Source organism: Arachis duranensis, chromosome 7 (assembly GCF_000817695.3).
Source record: "Arachis duranensis cultivar V14167 chromosome 7, aradu.V14167.gnm2.J7QH, whole genome shotgun sequence".
Lineage (NCBI taxonomy): Eukaryota > Viridiplantae > Streptophyta > Magnoliopsida > Fabales > Fabaceae > Arachis > Arachis duranensis.
Window position 1 is genome coordinate 53,077,653 of NC_029778.3, and position 21,644 is coordinate 53,099,296.

Consider the following 21,644-nt stretch of genomic DNA (forward strand, 5'->3'; position numbering starts at 1 on the left):
CTAAAAAATATAATAAAAACTAACTAAAATGTATAAAAACATACTAAAAACAGTGCCAAAAAGTGTATAAATTATCCGCTCATCATTAACTCGGAAGGATGTACCATTTGTGTGGACATCAAAGTGTGAGGAGAGCTTCCAGACCTTGAAGCAGAAATTGACTACAGCACATGTGCTTGTGTTACCTGAACCCAATGAGCCATTTGAGGTCTATTGTGAAATTTTGTCAAAAGGTCTGGGATGTGTGTTGATGTAACATCAAAATGTTGTAGCTTATGCTTCTCATCAGATAAGACCGCACAAGGTGAATTACCCAACTCACAACCTGGAACTTGTTGCGGTTGTATTTGCATTAAAAGTGTGGAGGCACTATCTTTATGTGGTTAAGTTCAGAGTCTTCTCTAATCATAAGAGCTTGAAATACCTCTTTGATCAGAAGGAGATTAATATGCGTCAAAGAAGGTGGATAGAGCAGCTGAAGACTATGATTTTTAGTTGATTTATCACCCGGGAAAAGCTAATATGGTGGCGGATACGTTGAACATAAAATCTCTAAGCATTTCTTGGATGATGATTAAGGAAGAGAAGTTGTTGAGAGAATTTAAGGACCTTAACTTGGGCATCAGAGAGGTAACTGGGAATGTGTGTTTGAACCAGTTGCATATCTCCAGTGACTTCAAGGCCGAGACTCAAAAAGCTCAGCAGGATGACCAGGAGCTGCAAACGATGCTGCAAGAAATTGAACAGAGGAAACGAGGAGAGGTTACTCAAGACAGAGAAGGAACTTGGAGATACAAAGGGAGAAGTTATGTGCCAAATGTGGGAGACTTAAGACGAGAAGTGTTGACAGAGACTCACAGGAGTGGATTCTCGATTCATCCTGGAGCTACTAAGATGTACCATGATTTAAAGGCGATGTTTTGGTGGCTTGGAATGAAGAATGACGTGTCGATGCATGTGTCTAAGTATTTGACTTGTCAAAAGGTGAAAATTGAACATCAAACGCCATCTGGCATGTCGCAACCATTAGAGATTTCATAATGGAAATGAGAAGGTATTGCCATGGATTTTGTGTCTGGTTTACCAAGGATTAGAGCTGGTTTTGATGCAGTGTAGATCATCATGGATCAATTGACAAAGCTGCTCAATTTTTGCCTATACGAGTAAACCATTCTTTGGATGAACTGGCAAGGCTATACATCAAGTAGGTTATAAGGTTGGATGGTGTGCCCACAACAGTTGTGTTGGACCAAGATCTCTAGGTGTCCAAAATGCAATTGTATTTAAGCATGGCTTATAACCCACAAAAGGAGGAACAATTAGAAAGAACATTTTAAACTTTAGAAGATATGTTGAGGGTGTGTGTGTTGGATCAACCAGGAAGTTGGGATCGATATATGATGTTGATGGAGTTTGTGTACAATAACAGTAATCATGCAAGCATTGGAATGGCTCCATATGAAGCATTGTACAGAAGGAAGAGCCAATCTCAACTTTGTTAGTACGAAGCAGGTGAATCAATTATTCTAGGCCTTGACTTATTAGCCTAGACAATTGAACACATTAAGTTAATCCGAGCAAGAATTTCCACTGGAAAAAGTCATCAGAAAAGTTATACGGATCAGCGGCAAAAGCTGTTGGAATTTAAGGAAGGCAATTTTGTATTTCTGAGAGTTACTCTAACTACGGGTATCGGACAGGCAATAAAGACCAAGAAGTTAAACCCTAGGTACATTGGACTCTTTAAGGTGTTGAGATAGATTGGACCAGTGGCCTATCAGGTGGCTTTACCACCACATCTTTCAAACCTAGATGACATCTTTCATATATCACCATTTCATAAATACACACCCGATGCAACTCATGTCTTAGAACCCAAATTGGTTCAGTTAAAGAAGAATCTAACGTTTCAAGGGTTTTCAGTGAGGATTGAAGATGTCAGCATCAAGAAACTCCGAGTAAAAAAGGTTTGGTTAGTAAAGGTTGCCTGGAGCCGAGTGGTGCAGATTTTTGGAATATCCACAACTAAACCGGCAAGTGCACTGGATTGTCCAGGTAATACCTCAAGTGAGTGAGGGTTGATCCCACGAAGATTGTTGGACTGAGCAAACAATGGTTATCCTGTTGGACTTAGTCAGGCAAATAGTAAAAGAGAGTTGTTGTTGCTGTAAACGCATAAAAATAATAAACAAGTAAAGAAAAGCAGTTAAAGGTTTAGTGAAAAACAATGATGAGAAATCAGTTAAGGTCTCTAAGATGTATATCTTTCCAGAATAAACCTTCTTACTAACTATTTTAACAATGAATGATTCATTCTATGGCAAACCGTAAGTGATTAAACCCTAATCCCTTAGCGATTTAATCTCCTCTAACCCTTATCAAATGCTACTCCCGTGGTCACTCAATTCAGATTTGAGGGTAAAGTTAAAAAAACTAGTTTATACCACAAATGCCCTAATCATCCCAATCCCGACTGACTAGATGTTTCTTATCCCCATTAGGTTGTGTGATTATCCATCTAGGAGGAGTGTTTTCAAGCTGTAGTTCAAGTAAGACAACTCTCCCGAGAATCATAAAAACTCATGTAGAAAATGGTCATACTCCCGTTCCACCCAATTCATAAGATTAAGAACGAAAACAACACCTTAGAATTAAATCAAACATATATTAAAATAGAAGAATAATAATAATCTTAATCCATAGAAATAAACAGAGCTCTTAACCTTAACCAAGAGGCTTAGTTGCTCATAACTTACAAAAAAACAGGTTTTTGAAAAAGTGTGGAAGGAAGATCATCCTAAACCTAAGTGATATTTTCCATTAAATACTAACCTAGTAATAAATACTAGACCTAAAAGATATTATTTTGTAAATAAAAATTACAAAAAAATAAAATAAAATAAAACTAAGAGGTGCTAAGTCCACTTGGAGGACCAAAGAGGTGTGAAATGGGCTGCTTCTGGCGTTTAACGCCAATTTGGGCAATAAACGCCCAAGGAGGAAGCACATGTATCTGGTTTGTGCCCCTTGCTGGCGTGAAACGCCGGGTGGGCCTTCAGCACCCAGGGGGATGCTGCTAGCATTTTCCTTTCTTGCTTCAAACTTCTTTAAATTTCTCCAAATTTCACCTAAAATCATAAAAACACAAGAAAAAAACTCAAAGTAGCATCCAAAGGTGATTTTTGCACTAATATCAAGTAAAAATAAATAAAATCTAACTAAAAACAATGTAAAAATAACTAGAAAAAGGGTATAAGATGCTCATGTGTCACAACGCCAAACTTAAATTGTTGTTTGTCCTCAAGCAACCAAAAACAATATAGAAACCAAAAGAGAGAACACACAAGACTTGAGTTGTCATTTAAGCTCAGGTCTAATTACTAGATGGGGCTAATGACACTCTATTTCTGAATAGCTTTGGCATTTCACAATTCTTTGAAGCTCAGAAGTATTAGCATCCTTTAGAACTATAACTCAGATGATATTATTGATTCTCTTCTTTAGGTTCTAATTGATTCCTGATGAGCGGATAATTTATATGCTTTTTGGCATTGTTTTAAGTAGTTTTTAGTAGGATCTAGCTACTTTTAGGGATGTTTTCATTAGTTTTTATGCTAAATTCACATTTCTGGACTTTACTATGAGTTTGTGTATTTTTCTATGATTTCAGGTAATTTCTGGCTGAAATTGAGGGACCTGACAAAACGCTGATAAAAGGCTGACAAAGGACTGCTGATGCTGTTGGATTCTGACCTCCCTGCACTCGAAATGGATTTTTTGGAGCTATAAAACTTCAAATGGTGCGCTCTCAACGGCGTTAGAAAGTAGACATCTAGAGCTTTCCAGAAATATATAATAGTCCATACTTTATTCAAGATTAGATGACGAAAACTGGCGCTCAACGCCAGTTCCATGCTGCATTCTGGAGTTAAACGCCAGAAACACGTCACAAACCAGAGTTGAACGCCAAAAATACGTTACAACTTGGCGTTCAACTCCAAAAGAAGCCTCTACACGTGTAAAGCTCAAGCTCAGCCTAAGCACACACCAAGTGGGCCCCGGAAGTGGATTTCTGCATCAATTACTTACTTCTGTAAACCCTAGTAGCTAGTCTAGTATAAATAGGACATTTTATTATTGTATTAGACATCCTGGATTGTATTTTTGATCCTGTGATCACGTTTTGGGTGCTGGCCATTCAGCCATGCCTGGACCACCATCACTTATGTATTTTCAACGGTGGAGTTTCTACACACCAGAGATTAAGGGTGTGGAGCTCTGTTGTACCTCGAGTTTTAATGCAATTACTACTATTTTCTATTCAATTCAGTTTATTCCTATTCTAAGATATTTGTTGCACTTCACCATGACGAATGTGATGATCCGTGACACTCATCATCATTCTCACCTATGAATGCGTGACTGACAACCACTTCCGTTCTACCTTAGACCGAACGCATATCTCTTAGATTCCTTAATCAGAATCTTCATGGTATAAGCTAGAATTGATGGTGGCATTCATGAGAATCCGGAAAGTCTAAACCTTTTATGTGGTATTCCGAGTATGATTCAGGGATTGAATGACTGTGACGAGCTTCAAACTCGCGATTGTTGGGCGTGATGACAAACGCAAAAGAATCAATGGATTCTATTCTGGCATGATCGAGAACCGACAGATGATTAGTCATGCTGTGACAGAGCATTTGGACCTTTTTCACTGAGATAATGGGATGTAGCCATTGACAATGGTGATGCCCTACATACAGCTTGCCATGGAAAGGAGTAGGAAGGATTGGATGAAGGTAGTAGGAAAGCAGAGATTCAGAAGAAACACAGCATCTTCATACGCCTATCTGAAATTCCCATCAATGATTTACATAAGTATTTATATCTTTATTTTCTATTTATTTATTATTACTATTATTTGAAAACTCCATAACCATATATTATCCGCCTAACTGAGAATTTCAAGATGACCATAGCTTGCTTCATACCAACAATCTCCGTGGGATCGACCCTTACTCACGTAAGGTTTATTACTTGGACGACCCAGTGCACTTGCTGGTTAGTTGTGCAAGGTTATGAAGAAAGTGCTGAGTTATAAACGTGCATACCAAGTTGAATGCCATTATTAGAGATCACAATTTCGTGCACCAAGTTTTTGGCGCTGTTGCCTGGGATTGTTCGAGTTTGAACAACTAACGGTTCATCTTGTTGCTCAGATTAAGTAATTTTCTTTTTATTTTCTTTTCAAAATGATTTCAAAAAAATATTTTTCAAAATTTCTCATCTGTTTTCGAAAATTATTCTAACTTTTTAAGAATGAATTCTAGAGTTTCATGTAACATGTCCAACCCTTGGATTGGAGCTTTAAGCTAACACTCAAAGATTCCTAGAATTCTTCTTAAAAAATTTTAATTTCTTATTTTCTTTTTCCTATATGTTTTTCGAAAAATATAAAATAAAATCCAAAAAAAATTATAAAATCGAAAAAAAAATCAAAAATATTTTGTATTTCTTGTTTGAGTCTTGTGTCATATTTTAAGTTTGGTGTCAATTGCATATTCATCTTGTTCTTGCATTTTTCGAAAATTCATGCATTCATAGTGTTCTTCATGATCTTCAAGTTGTTCTTGGTAAGTCTTCTTGTTTGATCTTGATATTTTCTTATTTTGTGTCTTTTATTATTTTTCATGTGCATTTTTGCATTCATAGTGTCTAAACATTAAAGATTTTTAAGTTTGGTGTCTTGCATGTTTTCTTTGCATCAAAAAATTTTTTTTTTCAAAAATATGTTCTTGATGTTCATCTTGATCTTCAAAGTGTTCTTGGTGTTCATCTTGACATTCATAGTGTTCTTGCATGCATAATTGTTTTGATCCAAAATCTTCATGTTTTGGGTCACAATTGTGTTTTTCTCTCTCATAAAAAAATAAAAAATATATTTTCCTTAATTTTCTCATAATTTTCGAAAATTTGAGTTGACTTAGTCAAAAATTTTTAAAACTTAGCTATTTCTTATAAGTCAAGTCAAATTTTCAATTTTAAAAATCTTATCTTTTCAAGGCTTCTTCAAAAATAAAATCTTTTTCATTTTTTTTATTTTCGAAAATTAAAAAAAAAGGTGATTTTAAAATATTTTTCTTATCTTTATTTCAAAATTAAAACTTTACTAACAATTAATGTGATTGATTAAAAAATTTGAAGTTTGTTACTTTCTTATTAAGAAAGGTTCAATCTTTAAATTCTAGAATCATATCTTTTAGTTTCTTGTTAGTCAAGTAAGTGATTTTAATTTTAAAAATTAAATCTTTTCCAACCATATCTTTTTAATCATATATTTTTATCATATCTTTTTAAATTTTATCTTTTTCAAAAATTTGATTTCAAAATATCTTCTTATTTTCTTATCTTTTCAAAATTAATTTTCAAATCTTTTTCAACTAACTAATTGACTTTTTATTTGTTTCTTATCTTTTTCAAAACTACCTAAATAATTTTCCCTATCAATTTTTCGAAAATATCTCATCCTTTTTCAAAAGTCTTTTTAATTAACTAATTGTTTTTAATTTTAATTTTAATTTTAATTCTTCCTTTAATTTTCGAAAATCACTAACCCTTTTTCAAAATTAATTTTCGAATTCTCTCCCTCTCATTTTCTTCTATTTATTTATTTATTTACTAACACTTCTCTTCATCTCAAGAATCTAAACCTATATTCACCCTTGTGTTTGGATTCTTAACTCTTCTCCTTCTTCTATTCCTTTCTTCTTCTACTAACATAAAGGAATCTCTATACTATGACATAGAGGATTCTTCTTCCTTTTCTGTTCTCTTCTTTCTCATATGAGCAGGAACAAGGAAAAAGGCATTCTTGTTGAAGCTGATCCTGAACCTGAAAGGACTCTAAAGAGGAAACTAAGAGAAGCTAAACTACAATAATCCAGAGACAACCTTACTGAAATTTTCGAACAAGAAAAGGATATGGCAACCGAACCCAACAACAATAATGCAAGGAGGATGCTTGGTGATTATACTACACCTACTTCTCCGTGACCTGTACGGACCAGAAAGCGCTGGAAGTGACTTCTGGGCTGTTTCTGACCCAGTTTTCGGCCCAGAGAACACAAATTAGAGGCTATAAAGTGGGGGAATGCATCCATTCATAAGGAGGCTCTAATAATTCACTTTTCATGTTTTAGATGTAGTTTTTAGAGAGAGAGGCTCTCTCCTCTCTCTTAGGATTAGGATTTAGGATTTCTCTTAGTTTTAGGAGTGACTCTCAATCCCAGGTTCAACGTTCTTTTACTTTATATTCCTCTTTTTACTTTTAGATGCTTCAATGCTTGTATTAGATATGTTGCCTATTTGGCTTATGCTACATTCATGTTATGATTTTCTTAATTAATATTATTTGAGGTAATTCAGATTTAAGATTGCTTTGCTCTGTTTAAGATTGCATTCAATTTAATTTAGATATTTTTCTCCCTTTTGTCCTTGGTTAAATAATTGGTGACTCTTGAGTTATCAAACTCATTGTTTACCTTCATAGTTAGAGGTTAACAAAGTGGGAGAAGAATCTAATTCTCTTTACAATTGATAAGGATAACCAGAATAGGACTTCCTATTTTCATACCTTGCCAAGAGTTTATTTTACAGTTATTTATTAATTTTTATTGCTTGAAAATATACCTGTGCACATTGCCCAAACTCCAAATTTCTCAAAATCCCAAATTTACAATCTCCATAACCAATAATAAGAACATACCTCCCTACAATTCCTTGAGAAGACAATCCGATGTTTGAATACTCGGTTATCAATTTCAAAGGGGTTTGTTACTTGTGACAACCAAAATGTTTGTATGAAAGGACTATTGAAGGTTTAGAAACTATACTTGCAACGAGGATTTATCCGCAAATTTCTAGACCACGCAAAAGTTCTCTCATCAAAATGGCGCCGTTGCTGGGGAATTGCAAACGTGTGCCTTATTATTGGTTATTGTAAATATTTGCTTTTTGATTTGTTTTTATTTTTTATTTTTATTTGCTTTTTCGTAAATTAAGAGGTTATTGATTTTTATTTTAAAATTTTTATCTTATCTTATCTTATTTCAAAATCAAATTTAAAAATTTTCAATTTTCAAATTTCAAAAAAAAAAAGAAAATTCAAATTTCAGAAATTAAAAATTCAAATTTCAAAATTTAAAATTCAAATTTCAAAATTTAATTTTCAAATTCAAAATTTAAATAACCTTTTAATTTCAATTTGTTTTTATTTTTGTTTTTAATTTTTTTTATTTGCTATCATGAACTCTCACCCCTTTGGCTATGAGTCTGGTTACAATAATGTTGCAGAAAGAAGAAATTACAATGAGAACAGGCATCAAGGTTGGAACAATCAAAGATGGGAGGAGCCACAAGGACTTGATCAATCCTCATGGCAACAACCACCTCCAATGGACTATCAACAACCACCACCATATGCCTATGAACCCTTTCCTCAACATAACTTTGGACCACCAAACTCACAAGCCCCTTTCCGCCATTCACCTCCATATGACCCTAACCCTCAACCACCATACCAACCACCTTATGAGCCATATGAACCATATATAGAACCACCCCAATTCCAACCCAATTACTCCCAAGAACCACCACTTCAATATTCATCATCTCCATATCCATCAATCCAAGAGCACTATGGTCCTACTTATGAAAGTCGAGTACATCAAGAAGCAGAGGATCGCCTCAAAGAAAAAGTAATTAAATTTCAAACAACCGTTCAACAACTGGAGCAAGCATTAATTCAATGGGCTTCTAGGCACTCAAATATACAAGGATCAACCACAGCTCCATGTGGACAGTCTAACGAAGAGCGTAGCATGAAAGAAATACTAGAGACTCCAGTGGACAAGACAGAGAATGAAATTGTACTAGAACAATTAGAAGAAGCTGTCATTGTTCAAAAAGAAGAGTTGGTTGAAGACTTAGGAGATGCAGAACCTCCATGGAAAAGTCAAGACATAGAGCCTCCTTCCAAGACGGTTGAAATTGATGCTGAGGAGGGTGTACAACCTCCAAAACATATCATAGTTGAAGACTTGGAAGAGGTTGATCAAGAGATGGAGATTCAAGAAGAAGAAGCACAACCTACCATGCCCTTGAAAAGCAATGAAGAGGAGATTGAATTGAAAGAGAGCTACCAAGAGGAAGAGGCTGAAATTGAAGAAGCTTGCAAAGAGGTGGTAATTATCAGAGAGGAGCACAAGGGAGTGGAGCTTGCAATTTCATTAAAAATACCTCCCCCTAAGTTGCCATCATCCTTCACAACATTCAAGTGGGTAAAATTCATATCCCTTAGCTTTCTAATCCCACTTGAATATGAGCTACTGGAGACAGATGGTCAACTTAGAGCTCTTTGTGGCATCAAGAGTAAGAGGAAGATGGTCAGTGGTAAGAATTGTCCTGCAAGGTTCATCATGGTTGGAAGCTTTTAAGTTTAACGCAAAGGTTGGTATAAAGCTCAACTGAATGGGTCTAGGAAGCTGTTTGGTCGCTGCAGTGAGAATTCAGATCACCTTTCACCCGGCTGGAAAAATGCAGATCGAGACAAAAACGGGTGTAAAAGTAAAGTTTGGGATCCTGGAATCTGTTCTGGCATTTGTCACCCCGGGAGCCTAAGAATCTGTTTGAAGCTTCTTAAGGGCTTTACATGCTTAGTTTGGGATCCCGGAAGACACTGGAATCACAAACATTGGTGGAGATTCCTGGATGAGTTCAAGCACAAGCCACCATAACAGGAAGCTCACCAAATGTCCAACTTAAGGACTTTAACTAAAAGTGCTAGGTGGAAGACAACCCACCATGGTACGATCGTTCATTTTTTCATTTTTATTTAGTTTTATTTGTTTTCTAGTTTTATTTTATTTTATTATATTGAACCTGGAGTTTTGCGTCACATTCATATTAACACTGCATTCTTCATTTTTCAAAAAAAAGGGATTTACGCACGCGACGCGGCAGCGTCGCTGACGCGTCCGCGTCGTATGTGCGTTAGGAGGAAAAGAAATTGAGCAGAAAGTTATGCAGGAGCCGCGTTGGAGGCGTGCCAATGGCACAAATTACCTCACGCGACCGCGTCGCATGGAAATCATGGCCTCCCACGCGGCCGCGTGCCCCATGCGGCCGCGTGCCCTGAGTTTTCGAGTAAAAGGGTGCACAGTCACATTCTGTGCGAGAGTGATGCTGGATTTGTGCTGGAAGCACAATCCTTGTCACGCGATCGCATCGGTGACGCGGCCGCGTCGTTTATTTTATAATACACACTCATGCGATCGCGTGATCCACGCGATCGCGTCACCCAATTTTGGCAATTAACATAAATTGAACAGAGAGTTGTGCTGGAGTGAGGCTGCACTCGCGCCAGCAGCGCAACATAGGTCACGCGACCCGTGACCGACGCGATCGCGCCGCCCTACCTGGAGCACACTCATGCAAGCGTGTGCCCTTCGCGTCCGCGTCGCCTGCGCCGCACAACCTCTCCAGATTAGTGCCAATTTTCTTATCTTTTCTTCTCCGAATCCTTATTCTTATCTTTTCTTATTTCTTTCTTCTTCCTTTCTTATTTTCTCTCACTTCCATTCTATTTTATTTAATTTATTTGCATACTTTCATTCATTGCATTTTTTTTATTTTGTGCATATTTTTATTTTCTTTTCTAAATTTGTTATTTTGGTGTTAAAAAATTAATTGGGAAATTATTTTCTTATAAATTATTATGAAATTATTTGACAATTATATATTTCTTTTTGAAGGGTTGCTTGCATGTTCAATTTAATACTTTCAATAGCTTATTTACCATACATGCTATGTGTTTGTGAAAAAGCCCATATGGCATTATGAACTTCTCTATTATACTTTATACTATTCAATGCTTGCTTTTCATAAACTCCCTTTACTATTTTATTTATTGAATATAATTGTCAATACAAACATGGTGATTTATTACAAGTGATGCTTGGTCTATGCTACTCATGCCCTTTGCCGGCATGCCAATAAACACCTTGCATTCACTTGTCCTTATATGCACTAGCTATTTTCAATTGATGGCTTTTCACATGTACTCGCGAGCATGTGTTAATGTCAATTACATCCTAATGTGCATCCATCACCAATCTTCCGTTCTCTTCCTTGCTATATATCTATTTGAATTTAATTTACTTTCTCTTCCCTTCTTCAGGATGGCCACCAAGGAAGGAAAGGAGAAAGCTACTCCCAAACCGCCGGCAAGGAAAGGAACAAAAAGAGCTCAGCTGAGAAACCACAATCCCCATCCACTTGCACATCTCAGCATGCACCGAGGACGGTGCAATCTTTAAGTGTGGGGAGGTCGATACCGATCTCCATGGGTTAGTTATTTCTTGACTCAACACCAAAAATTTTTTATTTTATTTGTTTGTTCATTGTTGCATTTGCATAATTGATTGCATATTTGTTTGATTTTTTGCATATTTTACCACTTGGTTGAAGTAATATTTTCTTTTCCAAGAAACCTTTTAAAGTATTTCACTAATTTGAATAAAAGTTTTTGTTACACTTGTTTGAAGAAATATTATATTGGAACATGGTTTAGAGCTATTTGTTCTTTATTTTAGCACATCATCAACTCTAAGCGAAAAACAATAATGTCCTTAATTTGAATCCTTGGTTAGCTTAGACTAGTGAAAGTGCTTATGATTTAAGTGTGGAAAAATTGTGTTTGGAAACATTTGGTTTGAGAATTGAGTATGTTAGAAATTTCTGAAAATATGAAAGAAATGTTTAGGACATGTTTATGCATTCAATAATTTAATCATATGCATTGAGAAAAACAAAAGAAAAATAATATAAAAAAGAGAGAGAAAATAAAATAAAAACAAAAGAAAAGAAAAAAAGAGCAAATAAAAGGGGACAAAATGCCCCAAAGTGAGTGGTGAAAGCAATGCATATGAGTTGTACTTGAAATTAGAATGTATGAATATGTGGAAAACATAGTTAATGGATGGTTAGATGTTGTACTATGATTACATGGATTGTCTAAGTTAGGTGGAAAAGTTTAAGTTAATTAAGGATTAAGATTTTTAGTCCACTTGGCCAAATACAATCCTACCTTGACCCTAACCCCATTACAACCCTTAAAAGACCTCTTGATATGTGCATTTATGCATTAAATTTTTGTTGATTGTTAGATGAAGAGCAAGCCTTAGAAAGCAAGGTTAGTAGAGAATTGAGAGAGTCGAACCTTAAACACTTGAATGATTAGAGTGTATACACTTCCAATGAGGGTTCGATGCTCGATTCTTTGTTCCCGGCTTTCATGAGCTATTTTCTTCTGCAAGTTTACTTTTAATTCATTTTTATGATTTGAATCAGTGAAATCCAGTTCATATATGTTCTTGAAATATTTATTTATTTTTAACCAAGTAGGTAGAAATATTTTGCATTTAGTTGCATTCATAGGTTGCATCTCATACATTCTATCATTCCTCTTCATCTTTATAGCTTCTCTTGAGCTTAGCATGAGGACATGCTAATGTTTAAGTGTGGGGAGGCTGATAAACCACTATTTTATGGTTTATCTTGTGCTCAATTGAGTGGTTTTTATCAACTCTTTACCCACTTATTCATACTATTTGCATGGTTTTACATTTGCCTTCCTAATTATGTGCTTTGATCGAAAACATGCTTCTTTGGCCTTAAGTTCCCTATGTTTAATCCTCTCTTATTGCCATTAGATGCCTTGATATGTGTGTTAAGTGATTTTAGATATTATAGGGCAGGAATGGCTCAGAGGATGGAAAGGAAGCATGCAAAAGTGGAAGGAATACAAGAAGTTGGAGAAATTGCTAAGCTGTCCAGCCTGACCTCTTTGCACTCAAACGGCTATAACTTTAGCTACAGAGGTCCAAACGACACAGTTCCAGTTGCGTTGGAAAGCTAATGTCCGGGGCTTCGATTTGATATATAATTTGTCATAACTGCCTCGACGCCAGGCGACGCGAACGCGTGGGTCACGCGGACGCGTGGCCTGGCAGGAACACAACCCGCGCAGCCGCGTGAGCCATGCGGCCGCGTCACTTTTCCGTGACCTGTACGGACCAGAAAGCGCTGGAAGTGACTTCTGAGCTGTTTCTGACCCAGTTTTCGGCCCAAAGAACACAGATTAGAGGCTATAAAGTGGGGGAATGCATCCATTCATAAGGAGGCTCTAATAATTCACTTTTCATGTTTTTAGAGAGAGAGGCTCTCTCCTTTCTCTTAGGATTAGGATTTAGGATTTCTCTTAGTTTTAGGAGTGACTCTCAATCCCAGGTTCAACATTCTTTTACTTTATATTCCTCTTTTTACTTTCAGATGCTTCAATGCTTGTATTAGATATGTTGCCTATTTGGCTTATGCTACATTCATGTTATGATTTTCTTAATTAATATTATTTGAGGTAATTCAGATTTAAGATTGCTTTGCTCTGTTTAAGATTGCTTTCAATTTAATTTAGATATTTTTCTCCCTTTTGACCTTGGTTAAATAATTGGTGACTCTTGAGTTATCAAACTCATTGTTGATTGAGAATTGGAATTCTTTAAGAATTAATTCATCCACTTAACTTACCTTCATAGTTAGAGGTTAATAAAGTGGGAGAAAAATCCAATTCTCATTACAATTGATAAGGATAACTGGGATAGGACTTCCAGTCTTCGTACCTTGCCAAGAGTTTATTTTACAGTTATTTATTAATTTTTATTACTTGAAAATATACCTGTGCACATTGCCCAAACTCCAAATTTCTCAAAACCCCAAATTTACAATCTCCATAACCAATAATAAGAACATACCTCCCTACAATTCCTTGAGAAGATGACCCGAGGTTTGAATACTCGGTTATCAATGTCAAAGGAGTTTGTTACTTGTGACAACCAAAACGTTTGTATGAAAGGACTTTTGAAGGTTTAGAAACTATACTTGCAACGAGGATTTATCCGCAAATTTCTAGACCACGCAAAAGTTCTCTCATCAAGCCTGGACTCTTGGGATAAGCTGGTCACAGCCTTCTTGGTTAAATTCTTTCCTCCTCAAAAGCTGAGCAAGCTTAGAGTGGATGTTCAAACCTTCAAGCAAAAAGATGGTGAGTCCTCTATGAAGCTTTGGAAAGATACAAGCAGATGACCAAAAAGTGTCCTTCTGACATATTTTCAGAATGGACCATGATAGATATATTCTATTATGGTCTGTCTGAGTTCTCTAACATGTCACTGGACCATTCTGCAGGTGGATCCATTCACCTAAAGAAAATGCCTGCAGAAGCTCGGGAACTTATTGAAATTGTTGCAAATAACCAATTCATGTACACTTCTGAGAGGAATTCTGTGAATAATAGGATGCCTCAGAGGAAGGGAGTTCTTGAAATTGATGCTCTGAATGCCATATTGGCTCAGAACAAAATGTTGACTCAGCAAGTCAACATGATTTCTCAAAGTATGAATGGATGGAAAAATGCATCCAACAGCACTAAAGAGGCATCTTCTGAAGAAGAAGCTTATGATCCTGAAAACCCTGCAATGGCAGAGGTAAATTACATGGGGGAAGCCTTTGGCAAAACCTATAACCCCTCATGGAGAAATCATCCAAATTTCTCATGGAAGGATCAACAAAAGCCTCAACAAGGCTTTAATAATGGTGGAAGAAACAGGTTTAGCAATAGCAAGCCTTTTCCATCATCTTCTCAGCAACAGACAGAGAATTCTGAGCAGAGCACCTCTCATCCTCCTAGTACTCTCCCAAGCAATACTGAAGAGAATCCAAAAAGAGAGTGCAAGGCCATTGACATAATCAACATGGCCGAACCTAGAGAGGAAGGAGAGGACGTGAATCCCAATGAGGAAGACCTCATGGGATGTCTCTCAAGCAAGAAGGAGTTCTTTATTGAGGACTTAAAGGAATCTGAAGGTCATATAGAGACCATAGAGATCCCATTAAACCTCCTTCTGCCATTCATGAGCTCTGAAAACTATTCTTCCTCTGAAGAGGATGAAGATGTAACTGGAGAGCAAGTTGCTTAATATCTAGGAGCTATCATGAAGCTGAATTCCAAGTTGTTTGGTAATGAGACTTGGGAAGGTGAACCTCCCTTGCTCATTGGTGAACTAGATACATGGGTTCAGCAAACTTTACCTCAAAAGAAACAAGATCCTGGTAAATTCTAATACCCTGTACCATAGGCACCATGACCTTTAAAAAGGCTCTGTGTGACCTAGGGTCAGGCATAAATCTTATGCCACTCTCTGTAATAGAGAAGCTGGGGATTATTGAGGTACAGCCTGCCATATTCTCAATGCAAATGGCAAATAAGTCAGTAAGACAAGCTTATGGATTGGTAGAGGATGTGCTTGTAAAGGTTGAAGGCCTTTACATCCCTGTTGATTTCATAATCTTAGACACTAGGAAGGAGGAGGATGAATGCATCATCTTTGGAAGACCTTTCCTAGCCACAGCAGGAACTGTGATAGATGTTAACAGAGGAGAATTAGTCCTTCAATTGAATGGGGACTATCTTGTGTAAGACCCAAGGGTGTTTTTCTTTAACAATGGAGAGGAAGCATGCAAAGCTTCTCTCAGTACAGAGTCAAACAGAGCCCCCACAATCAAACTCTAAGTTTGGTGTTGAATCCCCATATTCAAACTCTAAGTTTGGTGTTGGGATTTTACAACATTGACCTGATCACCTTTGAGGCTCCATGAGAGCCCACTGTCAAGCTAGTGACATTAAAGGAGCACTTATTGGGAGGCAACCCAATTTTTTATTTAACTAATTTTATTTTTATTTTATTGTTCTTTTATGTTTTCTTAGGTTCATGATCATGTGGAGTCATAAAATAAATACAAAAATTAAAAACAAAATCAAAAACAGCAGAAGAAACAGCACACCATGGAGGAAGGGCTTACTGGCGTTTAAACGCTAGTAAGGAGCATCTGGCTGGCGTTCAACGCCAGAACAGAGCATGGATCTGGTGTTGAACGTCAGAAACAAGCAACATCCTGGCATTTAAATGCCAGGAAAACACCTTGAGGAGAGCTGGCACTGAACGCCAGAAACAAGCATGGAACTGGCGTTCAACGCCAGAAACATTCTGTAAATGGGCATTCAGCATGAAGCTGGCGTTCAACGCCAGAAACAAGCATCAATCTGGCGTTGAACGCCAGGATTGCATGAAAAGGGCGTTATACATGCCTCATTGGTACAGGGATGTAAATCCTTGACACCTCAGGATATGTGGACCCCACAGTATCATCTCAGGATCTGTGGATCCCAAAGGATCCCTACCTACCTCAACTCGCCTTCTCTCTTCTTCACATAATCCAATAACACTCTTCCCCAAAACCCTTCACCAATCACCTCAGTCTCTCTTCTCCATCACCTCTTCACCACTCACATCCTTCCACTCTTCCCCAAAAACCCCACCTACCTCAAAATTCAAAATCTCTTTCCCACCCAAACCCACCCTAAATAGCCAAACCTACTCCCTCTCCCTCCACTATATAAACCCCTCCATTCTTCTTCATTTTCACATAACACACCCCTCTCTTCTCCTCCTTGGCCGAAACACAACCCTCTCTCCCTCTCCTCCATATTTTCTTCTTCTTCATCTATTCTTTCTTCTCTTGCTCGAGGGCGAGCAATATTCTAAGTTTGGTGTGGTAAAAGCACAAACTTTTTTTTATTTTTTTCATAACCACCTATGGCACCTAAGGCCAGAGAAACCTCTAGAAAAGGGAAAGGGAAGACAAAAGCTTCCACCTTCGAGACATGGGAGATGGAGAGATTCATCTTTAAAGCCCATCAAGACCACTTCTATGATGTTGTGGCTAAGAAGAAGGTGATCCCTGAAGTCCCTTTCAAGCTCAAGAAAAATGAGTCTCCAGAGATCCGACATGAGATCCAAAGAAGAAGTTGGGAAGTTCTGACCAACCCCATTCAACAAGTCAGAATCTTAATGGTTCAAGAGTTCTATGCCAATGCATGGATCACTAGGAACCATGATCAAGGTGTGAACCCGAATCCAAAGAATTATCTTACAATGGTTCGGGGGAAATACTTAGATTTTAGTCCAGAAAATGTGAGATTGGCGTTTAACTTGCCCATGATGCAAGGAGATGCACGCCCCTACACAAGAAGAGTCAACTTTGATCAAAGGTTGATCCATGTCCTTATGGACATATGTGTTGAAGGAGCTCAATGGAAAAGAGACTCCAAAGGCAAGCCGGTTCAATTAAGAAGACTGGACCTCAAGCCTATGGCTAGAGGATGGTTGGAGTTCATCCAACGTTCCATCATTCCCACTAGCAACCGATCCGAAGTTACTGTGGATCGGGCCATCATGATCCATAGCATCATGATTGGAGAGGAAGTAGAAGTTCATGAAGTCATCTCCTTTGAATTCTACAAATAGCCGAAAAGCCCTCTACCTTGGCAAGGCTAGCTTTTCCTCATGTTATTTGCCATCTATGCTACTCAGCTGGAGTTATCATAGAAGGAGACATCCTCATTGAAGAGGACAAGCCCATCACTAAGAAAAGGATGGAGCAAACAAGAGAGCCCACTCATGGATCCCAAGAGACGCATGAGGAAGCTCATCACCAAGGAATCCTGGAGATGCCTCAAGGGATGCACTTTCTGCCAAACAACTATTGGGAACAACTCAACACTTCTCTAGAAGACTTGAGTTACAATATGGATCAATTAAGGGTGGAAAATCAAGAACACTCCATCATTCTCCATGAAATTAGAGAAGATCAAAGAGCAATGAGGGAGGAGCAACAAAGGCAAGAAAGAGATATAGAAGAGCTCAAGGACATCATTGGTTCTTCAAGAAGAAAGTGCCACCATCACTAAGGTGGACTCATTCCTTGTTCTTATTTCTCTGTTTTTCAATTTTTAAGCTTTATGTTATCTATGTTTGTGTCTTTATTACATGATCATTAGTATGTAATAACTATGTCTTAAAGCTATGAATAATTTCATGAATCATTCACCTTTCTTAAATGAAACATTTTTTTAATACAAGAGAACAAGAAGTACATGAGTTTCGAATTTATCCTTGAATTTAGTTTAATTATATTGATGTGGTGACAATACTTTTTGTTTTCTGAATGAATGCTTGAACAGTGCATATTTTTGATCTTGTTGTTTATGAATGTTAAAATTGTTTGCTCTTGAAAGAATGATGAACAAAGAGAAATGCTATTGATAATATGAAAAATCATGAAATTGATTCTTGAAGCAAGAAAAAGCAGTGAATAGCAAAAGCTTGCGAAAAAAATGGCGAAACAAAAATAATAGAAAGAAAAAGAAAAAGCAAGCAGAAAAATCCAATAGCCCTTAAAACCAAAAGGCTTTGAGCATCAATGGATAGGAGGGCCCAAAGAAATAAAATCCAGGCCTAAGTGGCTAAATCAAGCTGTCCCTAACCATGTCCTTGTGGCATGCAGGTCTAAGTGAAAAGCTTAAGACTAAGTGGTTAAAGTCGTGATCCAAAGAGAGTGTGCTTAAGAGCTCTGGACACCTCTAACTGGGGACTTTAGCAAAGCTAAGTCACAATCTGAAAAGGTTCACCCAGTCATGTGTCTGTGGCATTTATGTATCCGGTGGTAATACTGGAAAACAAAATGCTTAGGGCCACGGCCAAGACTCATAAAAGTAGCTGTGTTCAAAAATCAACATACTTAACTAAGAGAATCAATAACACTATCTGAAATTCTAAGTTCCCATAGATGTCAATCATTCTAAACTTCAAAGGATAAAGTGAGATGCCAAAACTGTTCAGAAGCAAAAAGCTACAAGTCCCGCTCATCTAATTAGAACTAATATTCATCGATATTTTGGGGTTTATAGTATATTCTCTTCTTTTTATCCTAATTGATTTTCAGTTGCTTGGGGAGCAACAATTTAAGTTTGGTGTTGTGATGAGCAGATAATTTATCGCTTTTTGGCATTGTTTTTAAGTAGTTTTTAGTAGGATCTAGCTACTTTTAGGGATGTTTTCATTAGTTTTATGCTAAATTCACATTTCTGGACTTTACTATGAGTTTGTGTATTTTTCTGTGATTTCAGGTAATTTTTGGCTGAAATTGAGGGACCTGAGCAAAACTCTGATAAAAGGCTGACAAAGGACTGCTGATGCTGTTGGATTCTGACCTCTCTGCAATCAAAATAAATTTTCTGGAGCTACAGAACTCCAAATGATGCGCTCTCAAAAGCGTTAGAAATTAGACATTCAGAGCTTTCCAACAATATATAATAGTCCATACTTTATTCAATACTAGACGACTTAAACTGGTGCTCAACGCCAGTTCCATGTTGCATTCTGGAGTCAAACGCCAGAAACACGTCACGAACCAGATTTGAACGCCAAAAACACGTTACAACTTGGCGTTCAACTCCAAAAGAAGCCTCTGCATGTGTAAAGCTCAAGCTCAGCCAAGCACACACCAAGTGAGCCCCGGAAGTGGATTTCTGCATCAATTACTTACTTCTGTAAACCATAGTAGCTAGTCTAGTATAAATAAGACATTTTATTATTGTATTAGACATCCTGGATTGTATTTTTGATCCTGTGATCACGTTTTGGAGGCTGGCCATTCGGCCATTCCTGGACCACCATCACTTATGTATTTTCAACGGTGGAGTTTCTACACACCAAAGATTAAGGGTGTGGAGCTCTGCTGTACCTCGAGTTTTAATGCAATTACTACTATTTTCTATTCAATTCAGTTTATTCCTGTTCTAAGATATTCATTGCATTTCACCATGACGAATGTGATGATCCGTGACACTCATCATCATTCTCACCTATGAACGTGTGACTGAAAACCACTTCCGTTCTACCTTAGACCGAATGCATATCTCTTAGATTCTTTAATCAGAATCTTCGTGGTATAAGCTAGAATTGATGGTGGCATTCATGAGAATCCGGAAAGTCTAAACCTTGTCTGTGGTATTCCGAGTAGGATTCAGGGATTGAATGACTGTGACGAGCTTCAAACTCGCAATTGTTGGGCGTGATGACAAACGCAAAAGAATCAATGGATTCTATTCTGGCATGATCGAGAACCGACAGATATTTAGCCGTGCTGTGACAGAGCATTTGGACCTTTTTCACTGAGAGGATGGGATGTAGCCATTGACAACGGTGATGCCCTACATACAGCTTGCGATGGAAAGGAGTAGGAAGGATTGGATGAAGGTAGTAGGAAAGCAGAGATTTAGAAGAAACACAGCATTTTCATACGCCTATCTGAAATTCCCATCAATGATTTACATAAGTATTTCTATCTTTATTTACTGTTTATTTATTATTATTATTCAAAAACTCCATAACCATATATTATCCGCCTAACTGAGAATTTCAAGATGACCATAGCTTGCTTCATACCAACAATCTCCGTGGGATCGACCCTTACTCACGTAAGGTTTATTACTTGGACGACCCAGTACACTTGCTGGTTAGTTGTGCGAGGTTGTGAAGAAAGTGTTGAGTTATAAACGCGCATACCAAGTTGAATGCCATTATTAGAGATCACAATTTCGTGCACCAATTCCTGAACACAACTTTTCTTTTCTTTGGTGTTTTGCACCTTGAGCTTAGCCGTGACTCTAAGTGTTTTGTCTTCAAGCTTAACTCGAATAAAAAACACCACAAACAATTAATTGGGGAACTCCTTGGGTTCAAATTTTTCTTGCTTTTTCTCCCAAATAGTGGTGCTCAGAGCCTTGGACATACTCTGTAATAGCAATCGGTCACGACTTTAAGTGTTCGGTCTCGAGGGTTACTTGACACCATCACACCACAAGCATATATGGTTAGGGAAAACCACTCTTCTGAGCCTTAGATTGATTTTTTACCTTCCTAACCACTGATACTCAAAGCGTTGGACCTTTTTCTTTTGATTTTTCTTTTCTTTTCAATTCTTTTTGCTGTTTCTTTTGCTTCAAGAATCAATCTTTTCTTATTTCAGAGAATCGATAATATTTCTCTAGGTTCCTGTTCCTCAAGAACCAATATACTCAACTCCAATATCAAATGTGCACAGTTCGGATTATACATTCAGAATTAAAGATAATGCCACCTCATCAAAGCAACTAGAACACGCATAATACAATGTATGTTACTACTTCTTTTTCAATAGATTTTTCTTTTTAAGCTTGATGCATAATACATAAGACATCTTGAAAATTTTTCAAAAATAAACTACTAAACTAGAAAGCAAAGAAATCTTAAGAGTGACCATGAAAACTCAGACTAGAAAATAGAACATAGAATAAAATACTCAAAATAGACATAAGATAAAGGAAAGGGAGAATGAAACTCAACCACCTCAGTGATGGTGGTTGCTGCTTCCTTCGAAGAATCCTCTGGAGCATTAAAGCTCTTCAATGTCATGCCCCCTGCCTCCTCTGCTCCTCCATCAGATGATGGAGGAGAGCAGACTGATCCTGATGCTCCAACCTTAGCTGATCAACTGATAACGTCATCCTCCCTAAAGATGTGATCAACTGATCCCAGTAGTCATAGGAAGGGAAGTACATCCCTTGAGGCATCTCCGAATTCTCC

General features: G+C 37.3%; 1 protein-coding gene across 1 annotated transcript; it reads left to right on the forward strand.

Moving 5' to 3' along the window:
* The first annotated feature begins 522 nt into the window (after nucleotides 1-522).
* Nucleotides 523-1,041, forward strand: LOC107459028 (uncharacterized). The gene has a single exon (XM_016077252.1). The coding sequence runs from the start codon at nucleotides 523-525 to the stop codon at nucleotides 1,039-1,041; it is 519 nt and encodes a 172-aa protein (XP_015932738.1).
* The last annotated feature ends 20,603 nt before the right edge of the window (nucleotides 1,042-21,644 follow it).

Bases quoted from the DNA above. Each gene is read 5' to 3' on its own strand.
- LOC107459028 (XM_016077252.1), top strand. From the start codon at position 523: ATGGTGGCGGATACGTTGAACATAAAATCTCTAAGCATTTCTTGGATG.